This window comes from Melozone crissalis, unplaced genomic scaffold (genome assembly GCF_028551555.1).
Source record: "Melozone crissalis strain CALT ecotype California unplaced genomic scaffold, PUWL_Pcris_2 ptg000008l_1, whole genome shotgun sequence".
Taxonomy (NCBI): Eukaryota; Metazoa; Chordata; class Aves; order Passeriformes; family Passerellidae; genus Melozone; species Melozone crissalis.
In genome coordinates this window covers 11,523,890-11,539,911 of record NW_026535786.1, presented here as the reverse complement: position 1 = coordinate 11,539,911, position 16,022 = coordinate 11,523,890, and the positions used below count along the sequence as shown (strand labels likewise).

Sequence of the window (16,022 nt, the reverse complement as noted above, 5' to 3'; positions counted from 1 at the left end):
CCCTCCGAGTCACAGCACCCCCTTCTCCAGACACACGACCATATCATTAACTTGACTGGAGAACGGACAGATGGGGCTGAAAACCAACTTGTAAAAGTGATAAAACTTGTTAAGAGCATTACTTTTCCTCTGGATCAGTCCCGGGGCAGTGAACAGCAGTGCCGATGTCCCTGCCAGTGACAAAGCACAGAGATGTGACAAGTAAGGAAATGGGCACTTTGAGGCTCTGGGGACAGATCCACAGCAGAAACCTTTGTGGATCCACCCCTTGGCTTCCACTGGGATGGAACCAAGAGCTGAAAGATACAGAAAAGGACATGTAATACCAAGGAAGGAAAGCTGTGAATGAGCATGCAAACAGAGTTGAAAGCTGTAACTCTTGGAAACAGTACTTTTCAGCAACCCTCTCAAAACTCTACTTACTCTGCTTGAATTCTGTGAAACTAGTACCTGAGTAAGAAAACCAACAGCAACTGTGATTTCATGTAAGCCACAGACAAGATACTGTGACACAAAGACTTTTTTTCTCTTTAAAGCTTGGCAGAACTATTTTCATACCGTTTTCCCACAGATGTTCTTCAATACAGCAACACTGAAATGCTTATCACAATAATAGCCTAAAATACTCCAAAACCATCGGTAGCATTAATTTAAAAATCAAAAATAGTGGCAGGATCCAAGACAGCGGAGAAATTCCTAGTAACCATTCTCACGAACGTTTATTTGCTTACAGGATCCACCTCCGAGAGGACACAAACAATGAGCTGATAGCCCGGTTTAGAGATTGATAAGACGGTTGAATGCTCAAGTTTGAGGGAGCCATTCCCACTGGGATTTAGGAAAACCTGAAAAGGTGACTGCACCCACTGCAAAACAACCTGAAAAGGTGATTGGCTGTCCTTCACTCTGCCAACCCGAATTCCAGAGAAAACCAGAGTCCCTTAGCATCCAGCAGCCCTAATAAATAAATCCCTCTGTATTCACTACAGGACGGTCCCAGGCTCTTCTCTGTCATGAGAACAAGCTATCGAAACCAAAAGGCTTTAATTGCACAGCTGAGTGTAGAGCAGCATCAGCCCAGCCCCAGCACTTGCTGCGTCCCCACCGCGCTCTCCCCTCGTTCTGCTCCTCTCGCTCCTCCCCGTTACTCTCTGCCCCGTCCTGCTGCCCACTTCCTTCTGCGGGAGAACAATAAAACCTCTCACATCCACCCAGACAGATGGACAGACAGGTGAGCCAATGCTCTGCTCACCCTGCACACAGACGCCGCCATCAGGTCCTGGCAAAGCCGACCTGTCCCCAGCAACAGGAAAAGTGAAAAATAAATCCAATCCCTAAATCTCCTTTCCTCCTGTTCAGCCCCCTGCGCTTCACAAGTATTTTGCATCGCTTATTTGTAGAGGAGTCGCAGAACCCAACTCTTAAGGTTAGAAAGTAACATGAGTGTAACTCCAGGTTAAACAAAAACCAAGTTGTAATTACTTGTGGTTAGTTCTGAGTTTTTCTTTGTTTTTGTTAGAGTTTTTATTTAACATATGTGATCGTTCATTATAAAATACTTAACAGAAGTCCGTAAAACATGTAGAGTTACACTTCTTCCCTCTTCTGCAAAAAAAGCTCCATCTTTAGCATCTCATGCAAGAAACTGTATAAACGGAATTATCTGCACAAGATAAAAGATTACTCCGGAAAGGTTTTTGTTTGGGGTTTTTTGTGTGCGCTCGGTTTGTTTGGGGTTTCTTTAATCCTTTCCTGTGGCATGCCACCAAAACTCAACTCTAACTTCAGAATAAATGAACTGGAAAAACATCCCCCCATCTTTTGGTAAATGCCCTACAACAACCTACGTACTTCACACAGAAAGCTTCATTATGATTTTTTTTGTTCTATTTTCCCCCCCGAAATCATCGTCCGTAATTTACATTAAAATTTACTACATTAAGTACTGCTCCTCCTTTCCACCCTCCCCAAGCGCATTTCTACGAACCATACAGAAACCGCTATTTCTTCCCCCCTTCCCATCAGCGTTGCAGTTTCCAGCGACCGAGTTCCCGAAGTGGCAGCGCCGGCAGCCCCTTCCCGGCGGGGGAAGCCGCGAGGCTCCATTGAGGATGTTCCCATCGCTTCCTTTGTACGCCTGTGCCTCGCCTGTCGCACACGAGCGGCTCCGCACCCTCCCTTCCAGCCCAAAGCCATCGTGGAACGGCGTGTCCCGACCTGAGCGAGGCAAGAGCGGCTGCTGCTCCGCAGGGCCAGCGGGGACCGGCTTCAAATCCTCCTTCAGCTCCAGGACTTTCTGCCGAGAGAGCGCCGAGCGCTGTTAGTGCGCGCCTGCCCCTCGCTCCCGCCCGCTCCCCACCTCCGAGCCCGCAGGGGTGGGAGCGGGGGCTGGGACGGGGGAGCGGGCGGGTCACCCTCCCGCTCGGCATCGCCGCCGCCACCAAGGCGCGCAGAAAAAAAGTTGGCGAGGAGCGGCTCCGGGGTGGGCCCGCGGGGCTCCCCCTCGCCGGTCCCGCGGCGGCGGGGAGAGGCGAACAATGCCGGGCCGGGCGGGTGGCCGGGAGGGGATGGGATGGAATGGGATGGGAGCGGGGGGGCAGCCGGGCCGGCGGGAGCGGAGGCACAAAGCGCACACTCACCTGAGGAGCGCGGCGCGGCCGGCGGGACGGCGAGCCCGGGCGGCGGCGGGCGGGGGGGCGGCCGGGCAGGAGTTTGGGAGGAAAAGGGAGGGTTTTTATTTCCCCTGGAGTTTGAAAGGAGGAAGTGAGGAATGCGAGGAATGAGAGTTGGTATGAAATGAAGGCGGCCGAGGGAGGGAGGGACTGCCGGCTAAGGCAGGGGCTGGGACGGGGCTGGGAGGGGACTGGCGGGGGGCGGGGGGCAGCGGGAGAAGGGCCGAGGCGGAGTTGGGAACAAAACCCGGCGGGGCCGGGCGCTCCTCGGCCGGGGGCCGTGTGTGACCGGGGCGGAGGGAACGCGGGCAATGGCCGGAAGAGGGGCCCGCGGGGGCGGGGGAAGGAAACTCCGGGCGGGCGGCCGGGAGCGGGGGAAGGGGGCGGCTCGGCAGCGCCGGGAGCGGGCGGGACGCCGCCGCCGCCTCCAGGAATCGAGAGCAGGCACGGCGCCCGGCCCGGGAGAACTTGGAGTGCGCGGCCCGGACGGGCCGGCCTCGGAGCCTCGGGAACGCCGCCGCTTGCCTGGTGCTTTCCCTGGGGCCATGGGCCAAGCCCCTTGAGGGCGCTCCGGCCCCGGGGACAGCCCCGCGCTGCCCGGGCAGGGACGCGGCTCCCGGGCTCCCCCCTGCGCGCCAGGCGCGGCCCGGCGGCTGCGGAGCCCCTCAGAGAGCGGCCGTGATTCCCAGCCAGCACCGCGGAGCCGCTGCGGAACAAGCAGCCCCAGCCCGACAAAGTACTCGCCCACCCACCCGCAAAGCGGTATCTCCCCGTGGCTTTTCTCAGTCTCAGGTCGGAACTGCTCCTTTCCTACCTGTTCATACAGCAATGCTGCGCTAGAAAATGCCGATATGAGACTGAGGATCGCACGAGGGTTGAAAAGCCACAGCCCCAAAACAAAAGCAGAGGAAACCAGCAAGTTTAGGAAATGTAGCTACGTCCTAGCAGCAGTGCGGGGAATGCAGCTGCATCAGCAAACCAAACTTTTCCACGGCTCCGGCAAGTGATTTTGCCACAGGTGACTGGAACTACCTGTGAAGAGTTATAACCTGGTTGGCTTTCTTCCAAACTTCAAAGAAACTGAGTTTCTCAAACTCAAAGCTAAAGAAGTTCCCACCTCTTTCAAATTGCAGAGACCTGGAAACAGGTCCAAAATGTGTCCTAAGGCCCCAGAAACAAGATGGCAAAACCCATCAATTTCATAAAAATAAGATTTTTCTGATACAACTGTAGAAATGAAGAGTATATACAATATAAATAAGATTATGTCACAACATTCAGCGAAACGATTTTCAGGGTGTGTGTTTTGTTGTTTTTTATATAAAGCACTTTAGTCAGTGTTTCTATTAAGACATATTTAAAAAGCTATAATGTATTTTCTATTAAGCGGTTTTAAAAAAAAAACCACTATGAATATGAAAGGTAATTCACTTCTCATCTTATATATTCAGTGGGAATTCTAGGCCAGGTCTCATAATTGTGACTAACATTGTTTTGCTCCTATTTCCTTGCCAAACCAACACAGCTCAAAGAGAAGGAATTGAAACATATTCCTTCCTGTGAATCATCACACAAATTGTTTGCAGGACTTCAGTCAGTTGCAGATGGAAATTCACTCAGGAGAATACAGGTTTTTTTAGTGGTGGGTTGTTTGGGTTTTTTTACTGAACATAATGCAGAGCTAAACGATTCTGATTATAACAGAAAGCTGAGAGAGTTGGGCAAACTTATCAGATTAATTCCCCAACCCTATTTTTACTCTATCAGCATGATTATCTTATGCAGTTTTTAAAACAAAACCCTTTTTTTCCTCCCATAGTAAATTACTATTACTTTTCCTACAATAAAGGGCCCAATTCAATTAAGCTTTAAAAAAAATCCTTTGTTTTCACCAAAATTTTCAGCTGTTTTGTTGTGGGTAGTGCAATGGGTTGCCTTGTATGGAGATGTTAATTGAATCAAATTAAATGATCAAAAATTCCAGCCTCTGGAATATATTCACCCATTTATGAATGCATATATTGAACATTAAATTGAACATTCTAAATTGAACATTAAATTGAACGTTCTAAATTGAATGTTAAATTACCGTAAGTTATGGTTACCATAGCCTTTACCTTAAAGCATGTTGGTGAAGTTAGTTTGCTTCTGGATCTTTCTCCCATTTTGAAACAGAAGAAGTGACCTCCAGCTTCCAGGGAGGAAATAATAATTCTATATAGAACACCTTGAGGGATGCAATGAGAAACCAGAAACTATAGAGTGTACAGTTCAAAAGATACAAGAGTTAACACTGGTACAGGATCTCTGCCTTCTTTCCTGGCAGGGGTTTCAGTCATTGCCACCTCACAGTGGGAGCTGGTTGTTTTCCCTGTTAGTAAGGGAGCCCTTACACACCAGTGTTGCTTTTCTACTCTTTTTCATAACTGTATGCTGGGCCAAATCTCTTGGCCCTAGGATTACTTAGTTCCAAACTGCAGTTAGGTACAACAGTTTGATCCTGTGGCAAAGATGAGATTCCTGACTCTGCAAAAGAAGGAATCTGTCCATGTCTCTGTTTCACAGGACTATACACAAACTCTTAACTCAACTTGTAAATCACAGGGAAGGGTTTTGCTTGTCTTCTGTATCAGGAACAGGAAACCTAATTCAATGTCATCCAAGAGATTTACAGAGCTGTTAATCCCAGCAAGTAGAGGAGCACATTAATTAATTATTAGTATAGGTGTAACAATTATACTAACAGCAGCAAAACCTCCTGTCCTACTGCTACCAATTTCAGCAGCAAAACTTCAATGAGAGTGAGACAGCCCTAAAAGCACAAGAAATAATTCACTATCTTTTATGTTTGTAAGTCCAAGAGCCTATAACAGCCTAAGAGCCATTTCCATCTGCTAGGCTTGCCTTTAGGACTCCAGTTTAACCATTTAATATGCTTCTTTAAGATTTTGCTGGGATTTCTAACATGCTACATTTGCACGTATTCAGCTAATATTAGTGTGTTAAGAACAAGTGCATACTCATGTTTCCCACTTAATTTTCTCTCTAAGACTAATTTGGCTCAGATGGAAATAGTGGAAAAAATAGAGGTGCTTGAAGAATAGGGCTTGCATGTTGAGAGCTGTGCCAGTTTCTGATTACCAGATCCATCATGTCTCCTCTTATTGAGGTTCATACAGCTCTCAGTGGAAATAGGAAAATATAACCACTTCAACTTGAGGTTCTTCCTATCCTTGTATGACTTCAGTACCTGATTCAGAAAACATTAACTTATGTGCTTCAACAGTTGAATGGGTTCAGATGGAAGGTGGGAAAATGCAGTAAGGACCATCTCAAATGCCCTAGCTGGATGCTGGGAAAAACATTAGAAACATGGGGCAGAGAAATTGAACTAGCTTAAACAATCAAATAGAAACCAAGAACTACAGCAATACCTGATAATATTGGGGGAGGGAGGGGGTAAAAGTATTAGAGAGACTACCCTTACATTTATTCCCAGATTTCCAAGTGTATGGGAAAAATATCCAACACCACAAAGAATGGGAACTGAGAATTACAAAGGAAAAGAGTAAGAAGAAAATAATGATATTCAAGAAATTGAAAGAAACTGAGGTAATAAGTCACAGAGAAGGAACAAAGTACACCCACAAGTAACAGCAAAATAAAAACAATCATTTAGAATTAAAGACTTTTCCATATATAAATTAGTTTATTTTCATTTAGATATAAAAGTTATAAATACAATTAATGTAAAACAGTATCTGATAAAGATGACTGAATCAGTTCATCTGTCTGCATAATTTGACTGAGGGGCTGTGACATGATTGTTTGATGTCAAGAAATAGCTTGAAGAGTCACTGCTGACAAGGCTAATTAAGTAAAAGGATGCTTTCTGGGCACACAGAAAATCATCTTGAATCAGAAATTAGCATCCTACCTTCAGGTCACCCCAAAATAACATAAGGCAATTTCTTTCACACATTCCTAGTCAGAAAAGTAATCAGACAGGTACACAAGCTGACTTCCTTTCCTGGATGGGCAGAGGGAATGCAGACCCATCAGCCAAGACTTCAGAAGAGCACAGCTGGAAAGCACTGCCAGGTCTCATCCTCAGCCTGATGAGCAGGAAGGCACAAAACAGATCCATCAGCATTCAAGTTCTCTTCACAGACTGCTTTTCTGATAAGATCATCTCAAGGAAATATCTCAGCAGCTACTGAAAAATGCTCATCTGAAAGATACAAGAGCTGGACTTCTCAGCCTCAATTCATTATTTTACAGTTAAATACAGCATTTACTTTGTGCTATGATCATTATTCTTTCTGGCAATATCAGAAAACGTCTTCACAAAGTTTTGTTAGTTTGAAAGCACAAGTGATATCTACCATTGCAAATACTCCAGAGACCAAAAGCAAAATATCTGCTCTTTGCAGCTTGAAACAGAGTTAGTCTGCTGACAAGGACAATATCCAAAGCTGGAGAAGACCTAACTCTTGTCTCAGTAGAGGGACAGACCTCTCCAAACTATTGTGAATATGGGTAATAGGCAAGAAGCAGGCAAGACAGTAATATTCTGTGCTTCAGTACACAGAAGATGTGTGCACTGAGGCCTCCAGGCCACACCGTGCTGCAATCCACCCTGGTGAGTTAAGGCCACATGAATCAAGTGTTCCATGCTGTGACACAGTCTCCATACTGTACATCCAGTATTAGAAATGGAACATTGGAAGGACACATTGCAGAGCCTTGTGGTACAATTACAATAAACTTACCAATGCCTTTGAAAATACCTGTAATTTCTTTTTGAGGTAACTCCTTCTTATAGGCAGGTTAAAATTATTTATACAAAATCTACTTTAATATGTCATGCCTTGAGATAATCTCACATTAAAAAAAAATAAAGTTGGTCACAAACATATACCTAAAAATGTAGCAAATTTCATGAACAATGGCATAATTAAAAATATTTTTCATCAGTTTACTGTCTAGATTCAACCAATCAGAACACTGCTTTTCAGAAGTGGTACTGTATATTGTTACAATACTATCTTCTGCCAAATTCAGCCAGACTCTATCATCTATTCAGTCTCATTTTTCACATGGTTAGAAGTAACAGAAGTAGCAATGAATAAAATATCAGCCACCGCAAAAGGGAGTGTTTCAGATTTGATTGTTCTTAGTTTGGTAAAAAGACTGTCAATGGATGGAGAGAAATTAGAACACTGAGAGGGAAATGGAGTATCAGTCTTAGCAGACAATCATTCCACAGAGTAAAAGTGTTGTATTAGAGACAATTCCACCCGTTCTCTTTTTTTCTGAGTTCATCTGATTAGGAACTCTTGAGTAGCATCATGTCCCAGGCTTTGTGGAAGCTTCAAGGTAAATGAACATTTAGCCATTATTTTTCTAATTCTAGCTGCAGAAGTTCCAACAAGTGGGCTTAGCCCACTCTCATGCAGCATCTGTAAATAAGGATTCTAAAAGCAGAATCAACACCAATGACAGAAACATCACCTAGATTTCTTGCTTTTCCGCAGGCCATACAGAGGTTGCTCCCAAGGTGGTCTGCTGTCAACTCCCACAATGCTCTGAAGACTGGAACTGGTTTTCTAATAAGCCTGCAGAAGTCTGTCCTCCATTTCCCTTCCAATATGCTCTTCATTGCTACACCTGCAACTCTTACAAGATGTAGGGGAGGGAGTGAGTTCCATGTCTGTTGTCCCTCACTCACAGACCAATTTGCTGTCAAAGCTGGAGAGTCCAATAGCAAAAGCCTGAAGAGCACAGAGAGGGTAATTATAGTCCAGAGTGAACACATCTTCTGCTACACGACCAAACTGCATCACGATGTAGTCAGCTGGGGAGAAAAGACATTCAGAGATGAACAATTTCACAGTGAAGCAAAAGAAAAAAATAAACCACAAAAAAACAAAAAAAAAAAAAAAAGGCAAAACAAAACCCAACCACAAACTCTCCCCACATCTGCCAGTCCCAAATATATGCGGTTGGTGTATCCATCCTTTCTCACCAGAGTGGCCTTGAAATCTGTCCTGTAGAGTGACTGTGCTATTCTAGAGATTTTTCTTCTCAGAACCACAGCTCAAACCATTCTTTTGCTGGCCTGAAGGTGCTGTATTAGACCTTGTCTTTCACTTCAGGAAGCTTTCATTTGCCCCCTCTTTTGCTGCAGTTATGGACAGCAGAGTCTGCATCCACCCCAGAAAAAAGGAGGCCTTATATAATTTTCCTGGCAGCTCAGAAGTCCTCAGTAATCAGGAACTAGCTTCCTTTACCCAGCTTCCCTCCTCTAGGAAGGGTGTCCTATTCCTCCCAACCCTCATGAAATAAATTAGGTTCTCCCTGTTTAAGTAAGTCCCACACACTCTCCACCAGACTCTTACGGTCATTGTCATGGACAATCTGGAAGTTCTTCACTGAGGCCTGAGTGACCCTCCCATGGAAGTTCAAAACATAGGATTGAGTGTCATCATTCCAGACTGGAGCCTTGTTGTGCAATTCAATGAGGTTCTCTAAATTTTTGTTTTGCCATTTTGACAGCAGACCCTCATGCTCCTGTTCAGAAGAAAGAAATATGTTTATCAGATTTGGAATGTCTCTGCCTCTAAGTACCACCTCTCTTGTGTGTGCACTCTGTCACTTCATTCCCTGTTTAATGAAACACACTTAACGTTTAATGATAACACTTAAACTCAGTCCTACTGAATACTTTCTGCAAGTACCAGGAAGATACTTTCATAGATCCCCAGTCCAAGCATTCTTTTCACTCAATAAAGTAAAAAGAGTGATAGGGAAGGAAGTGTGTGTTCAGGAAAGGGAGAAATTCAGAGTCCACAGATAATTGCCATCCTGCTGGCATGAATTACTTCTGAGTCTCATAATCTTTCTCTGATCCTGTTGCATCCAGTTTCCATTTCTAACACTGTAAACTTTGAAATAAAAGAAAATAATCCACAATTAACTGCATAGTGCCAGGCCCTGAGGTGCCTCAGTAGAAAGTCCAAAGGCTGGAGTAGAATGTAAGGTTAAATGTCATTTTATTGGGTCTAATGAGTGATGCCCAGTATGAAAATCAGAGAGAAATAAAACCAAAAAGATACAAAAAGGAAGTAAACGAGCATATTAAATTTGACAAACAATGAATTACAAGGAGATTCAGGTTGTAGTGAAACATGACATATGATTTCATTTTAAAAGTTCTGCAAGAAATAAAATCAAAACTATAGATGTTAAAACTCCGAAGAAAAAGAGTCCAAGCTTAAGGTACTAATAGGAAAAAATGCTCAGAAAACAACCTGTTGTGGAGGTCTGACTGATGTGGCTATAGTATGTGCTTCAGTGTTATACAAAGATACCACAGTAGATTTTTGAGGATAACCTAAATAAAACTTCCTGTTCAGTTTAGTTACTTTTTAGTTTTACCTTTATTTACTTTTTAAAATATGCAAAACAAACCCCTAAGAACTGGCACCAACTGCACCATGTGCATTTAGATTTAGGGGAGAAAATTTAAGGCAGGGCCATGGAACCATTACTGTACTAATAGGAGAGATAGCAACACCAACTCAAAGACAATGAATAAATGAGCACTTCCAGATACAATTTTTCTGACCATGAGGCTGTCATGACTCTCTATTTCCATTCTTTAAGATTTTTTTTCTCTGACCTCAGGAAACACGTTCTTGTCCTACTCATATCTACTCTCAACATGGCTGCAAATACCACTTTCTAGCTTAAAACATTGACCACACCTTTCAGTTGGTACCTTTTCTTTCTGCCTTTTGGTCTTCTCTCACCAAACATAAAACCCACATTAAGGGAACCTAACAATTTTCATCACACACCTTAACATACCTTCAGATACTGTTCTGTAAGCTTTTAGCTCTAACGCCTCTCATATCTATGAAAAATCCTCACTAAATAGTCACAACAAAACTCCATCTTCTCCTCATCCCTCCTTCTTCAAGAATCCTCCTTTTCTGCTGCTTCTACAAAAAAAGCTAACAGCATTCTGATCAAAAATGTATTTATTCCCTTGTTATTGCACCAGCAGTACCTAATCTGTCTATTGCCTATCTGTCACAATCCACATCCTGGCTCAGACTGCGAGCAGCAAGTGTGCCCAGTGTTCATCCAGCCCTCAGCACAACAGGGTCTCACCATGGGGGCGCCTTGTAGATGCAACAGCAACAAGGAGAGAGAAGTAAATCATATTTAGGCTGCCCAAAGGACCCGGAAGGATACAAATACTATTCAGAAAGCTACAGATTAGGCAGAAGGCAAGAACAAATTAATCAACACATTTAGGCGACATTGTATTTATTCTCCAGGAGACTTGCTAAAGCCCTGGCCCCTAAAAGCCCTGACTGTCAGCCACACCCAGGCCTCTACAGGGAAGTTTTAACCTCTTCCTTCCATCTGAAACATGACCAAACTTCATAACTCACATTTCGTGGACGGATTGGAATTCGCTTATGATTCATGTTCATTCCTGGAATGATCACAGACATTTTTCTGGGACCCTTAAATCCTAAGATATTAGTTTCCTGAAAGACAAGGAAAGCCATTTTTTTCAGTAAATGAGATACTTCACCTCAGACAAGGAAAGACAACAAAACTGAACTTGTATCACCATTTGTACTAGTTATTAGAATTTCACTGGCTACAACTGTAGCAGCAGTTATGTATTTGCAACTTTGTTTAATCACTTTCTCTCCCTTTCTCATTTAGAGAACAGTGTTAGAAGATATGCACGGTATTAACTAATTTGGAGTGCGTTTCTTACCTACTAAAACATTTAGAACAAAATTATACAAGTGCAATTTCCAGGCATAAGTTTTTTGCACCTGCGGCAGTAATGTGTTGAAATATTGCTAGTGAACAAGCCTTAACTATGACAGAAAGCAAAATATCTTTGACTTGACTCTGTGTTGTCTGTTTATCACCAGTTAGTCTAAAATGTTTCTGAACAATGAATGACATTTTTCTTCAGGTGCTGTCATTTGTGTTTAAGAACACACCTACAATTTTCTCTCAAATCATACTGTATTATAAATGTTTAAAAACAAACCCTGGAAGGGAAGTATTCAGCAACTATCCCAGCCTCAATCTTGAGCAGATTTTTCCAGAGTACTGAAGGAGACTGCTCCAAATGGATTGAGCACAAAAAGCAAAGTCCTGGTGTTCTCAAACAATTCATTTACCAGTATCAGCCAAAATCCAAGGGTCGATTTAAACTGTTCTGTAACAATATCCATTATAACCTTTAAAATTCTCAAAGACCAATTAAAAAAACAGAATCTTTTAGAAGTACTAAATTGATTGACAGAAGTGATACAGCTTCTCCTAACACATTAATGCATTTTGCAGACACAGACAAAGGTCTTTGAAGCTGCAACCTCTATTATGTCACTTCAAAAAATCTAGGGGCATGTATAAGAATGAGGGTACTGATTTTATTCATATTTAAACTTTACAAACTCCTTACAGATAAAAGTTCAGAATTCTGAAAAGCTGACTTTATATTAACTGTCTGTGCTCATTCTAACACCTTGCTGTGTCCAGCTAGGTAGGAAACTGAAGAATACTATATACAAAGAAAATATCTAGTGATATTTCTGTAAACAGGCTAGTTGTGGAATTATCACATCAATTTTCTCCCAAGTGCCATTAAGATGAAGAGCAAAAGCAAAAAATCAAGATGCTGCTCCAGTAGGCTAATGCATCTTTAAGCTTCTGTAAGAAAAGTACCTGTGAGAAAAATAAAAATACTTTCACTCGACAGCAACTGTTTTGTAGAGAACCTCAACTTTTACTCAAACTGTAGGACTGGAGTACAAAACAATGTGACTTGAGAACGCTCATGTAGTTCTGTAGTCTCCACAAGTGCCTCCTTAGTCTGAATCCTACACTGAGGTGATTTACAAGAGCAGAAGAACATCTCTAAAACAGAGCTATTGAGTCACAATTTACCCTGAAACCACATCCTTACCACCAAGGTGCTACTGAAATACCAGCTCCCTCCTATGCCTCAAAATGCCTTTGGTGCTGCACAAACTAATTCCGTTTCACAGGGTACTCCCAGTTCCTTCTCAGGGTCTACCAGATACCAGCTGGGCCAGAGGCAGCTGTGTCTGGCTCAATGTAAAGCATGTGTGACTGGCCACACACTGAACTGGCCAGATAAGAAGGCCATAAGGATGGTCGTTTAGGTGTTTCTCCTGCTCCTGACATTGGGGTTTTTTTCATTAAACTCGTAAGAATTTATCTGTGAGGTCTCTGTCTCTTGTTGTATCTGGTTGAAATTGGTCACTTGGCTCCAAAGTTAAGTGGAGGAGGCTGGCAGCAGCACAATTTTGCAAGCTGTGTTTCCTCGGTAACCAGGCACAAAGAACGGGGCAAAAGGGAGAGGCAGTACTTACATAACAAATAGCTGCGAGCTCCTGTCTTGTATGAGCCTTTTCCACTAGACTTTGTGCCTTGACTGGGTTAACACCATGGTCATAAACTGTAAATTTGGTTCCCATAAGGTTTGACCTAATGTCAGGTTATGGAAAAACACAGAAAGAGAGGCATCAGTAGAAACTTTTGTCCAAAGTATTTGTACAACACAGCAAAAACACACATCTGCCATCTGAATCTTCCTGCTACCAGCTCAGTAAGGAGCTTCTGTGACATGCCCATGTGAGCCTGTAACCTATCCTGGAGAAACATCTAGACAATTCCTTCTCTGAGTTGCCAGAGTGAATGGCAATGCTGAAGAAGGCTGCCAACCCATGTGAATACAGATTACATGAAGCAGAACAATGCAGGTTCATGCTCTTTAAATATAAACCAGATTGCCAGTCATAACCACAACCGAATTAAAATCCTATCTCAACTGTCTGTAGTTTTCATCTGTGATGCTCACCTGAGTTTTCCAATGAAACTTTCCCCTTTCCGAGATAAATCAGTTGGATCAACTGATATGAGGTAATTGGATGTTTTACTCTTCTTTCTTTTTCTCCCTGCAAGAAGGAATGTCTGGAAAAACAAAACTTTGATCAAGACTGGTGCTTTGTAAGAACACAGAGGCATTGCTATCCAAATTGTTATCTCTCCATTTCCTGTATGCACTCCCTTTTCTGTTCTGTTTTAGTATTACTGTCTTCACAATTTTGTTCTCTTCCAAAGTGCTCAGCCTAAAATCCTCTCTCTCCATCAACTCACTCGGCAGTCCAGATTTAATGCACCTGTCCTTTCTAGTCTTCCCTCCTTTTCTTCTGGAGCAGCTCAGTCTCCCTGCTCTTTTTTAACACTGAACACTTTTATTCTTTTTCAAATTCATCTTTCACTGTATTATGGCTTTTAAACCACAATACAATGCTAATTACATGCTAATTCTGTCCTTAGTGCCTTGGCCAAACATATGCTGTTCTCATCTGCATGATGGCTGTCCTCTGCTACAGGTTTCTTATCAAAGGCTCTCCCTTGCACCAAACACATTTTTTGGTAGGAGTACAATAGCCAAGATAATGTGTGCTGCTTCCAATACCTTTTTGTTGTCATCCCTTTCCAGGTGCATGTAGTAAGTAGGGAAGAGCCCCCGGTCCATTCCCTTTTTATCTCTAGTGATTCGACACTTGACACTAATTCCACGGGGTGCAGGGCGCAATGCAAAATCCTCCAAGTTCTCTACTTCTCCCAGCTGTGCATCTGCCTGAGGGGATGGACTACAGGAAGCACCTGTTTCCTATGGGAAGAAGCATCATATTAGCAAATTAATATCAGATCACAGACTCTGGTATTCCACAAGAAAATTGTGCTTTTTTGAAACATAAGACATCATGTCTCCAGAAGATACTGAGGAAAGGAAGGTTAAACAAGATACCACCTGTATTTCCTCAGAAGAAAGCAGCTGAAGATTTTACTCTGAGGAAAGACTAGGTCTCCAAGGAGAAAAGAGAAAAAGTACCCATTAAGCAGACATGAGTGATTTGCTAGAAAGAGAGAAATAGGATGAGATGCTGTAAATATTCTACGCAAAGAACCTCTTTGCTTTTAGAACTTCAAATGCTGTGGAAAATAAAAGAGTAGGATAAAGCAGGACTGATGGATGCTGCAGTAAGACAGGCTGGGATTTTGTGACTGAAATGAGTGCTGAGATTATGTTCATTCAGAACAGTAGCAGAAAGCGAGTCAGCTGCTGGTGGAACCATATCAACTAAATGTTGGAAGAGCCTTAGAACAACGTGTATAGTCAGGACGCACAGAATAATCAAAGGAATTTAAATTCTAATGGAAATCTGGTACAGGTCATAAAAGTAATTTTCTCTTAGAGGTAGCTGAATCCTATGAACTGCAGCACCCAAGAGATTTCTCTTTTATCTGGGCCTTCAAGATGAAGTTGCAGTTTTATCCCCATTTCCAGCTACAGCCAGTAAGAAACCTGAGTGAATAGCATGGATACACATGCATAGATTTGAAATGCACTGGAGGGTCGTCACCCCTTTCCCCACTCCAGCACCTGTATCTCCAGCATTTTGCACCCACAGCCCAATCTCCCAAGAAGCTGATACTCAGACCTCCTGCACTACTAGTGCAGGGCATCATATACACAGTCACCTCACAAATACACTCAGGTGCATTTCCCACACCACGGGCTTTGAAGAGTGTCCAGCATCCATGCTCAAACGCCGTGGTCTTTATCTGATCTGAGCTATCTCAGACCCTGTGTCTTCCTGATGCTGGTCTCTTCCAACTCACTGGCTGGTCCAGCACATAATTTGTCAACATATGTATGCATGCATGTGTCCATATCACACACACACACACGTACAAACACATTCACACAAGAAATAGTTAGAAGTAGAGTTACAGAAAAGAGTGGGACATGCTGAAGTAATCAAGGCACAAGACTTGAGCAGACAATCATACTGTTCTGCAGTTGTTTACACATATCTGATGCTTTTTACCCCCTTTAATCCCTGTCTTCCCATGTTTATTACTCCCTGATCCACCTTGATACCCTTCTTTTCCCTCTTAAGTTTCTTCCCCCAAACATCCTATATGATGTTTGTCCAATCCCAGTATTCTCTGTTCCATTCCAAAATTCTGTTTCTCTTTGCATCCCACAACAAATGCCACAAACCCTCAGGAAGAAATCCCTCCTATGTTTGCATGGCATTTCAGAGCTTCTGAGTCACTTTGGTGAATTTTGCAGAGACAATGGCCCAGTCTGTCTCCTTTAGGGGTGATAGTGCTGACTCACTGTGTTCCCATATTCTCCGATTAGGCTCCCTAGGATCCTCCACCCACAATTGTTCCTCTGATGATTGCTAAGTCTTTATGTTT

At 43.1% G+C, this 16,022-nt stretch overlaps 2 protein-coding genes across 2 annotated transcripts in view; both read right to left on the bottom strand.

Moving 5' to 3' along the window:
- TEAD4 (TEA domain transcription factor 4) overlaps positions 1–2,429 on the bottom strand; it is a 50,722-nt gene extending 48,293 nt beyond the window's left edge. Inside the window, exons 1-2 of the mRNA XM_054270144.1 lie at positions 2,415–2,429; positions 2,218–2,296 (exon numbers count right to left, since the gene is read on the bottom strand). Of these exons, the coding sequence (XP_054126119.1) occupies positions 2,218–2,296; positions 2,415–2,429 (94 nt within the window). The remainder of the gene's footprint in view (positions 1–2,217; positions 2,297–2,414) is intronic.
- Positions 2,430–6,380: 3,951 nt separating this feature from the next.
- Positions 6,381–16,022, bottom strand: part of TULP3 (TUB like protein 3) — a 32,256-nt gene continuing 22,614 nt past the window's right edge. The window contains exons 6-11 of the mRNA XM_054269747.1: positions 14,224–14,421; positions 13,600–13,712; positions 13,112–13,226; positions 11,138–11,236; positions 9,074–9,245; positions 6,381–8,529 (exon numbers count right to left, since the gene is read on the bottom strand). Coding sequence (XP_054125722.1) covers positions 8,396–8,529; positions 9,074–9,245; positions 11,138–11,236; positions 13,112–13,226; positions 13,600–13,712; positions 14,224–14,421 — 831 coding nt within the window. The 3' untranslated portion in view covers positions 6,381–8,395. The remainder of the gene's footprint in view (positions 8,530–9,073; positions 9,246–11,137; positions 11,237–13,111; positions 13,227–13,599; positions 13,713–14,223; positions 14,422–16,022) is intronic.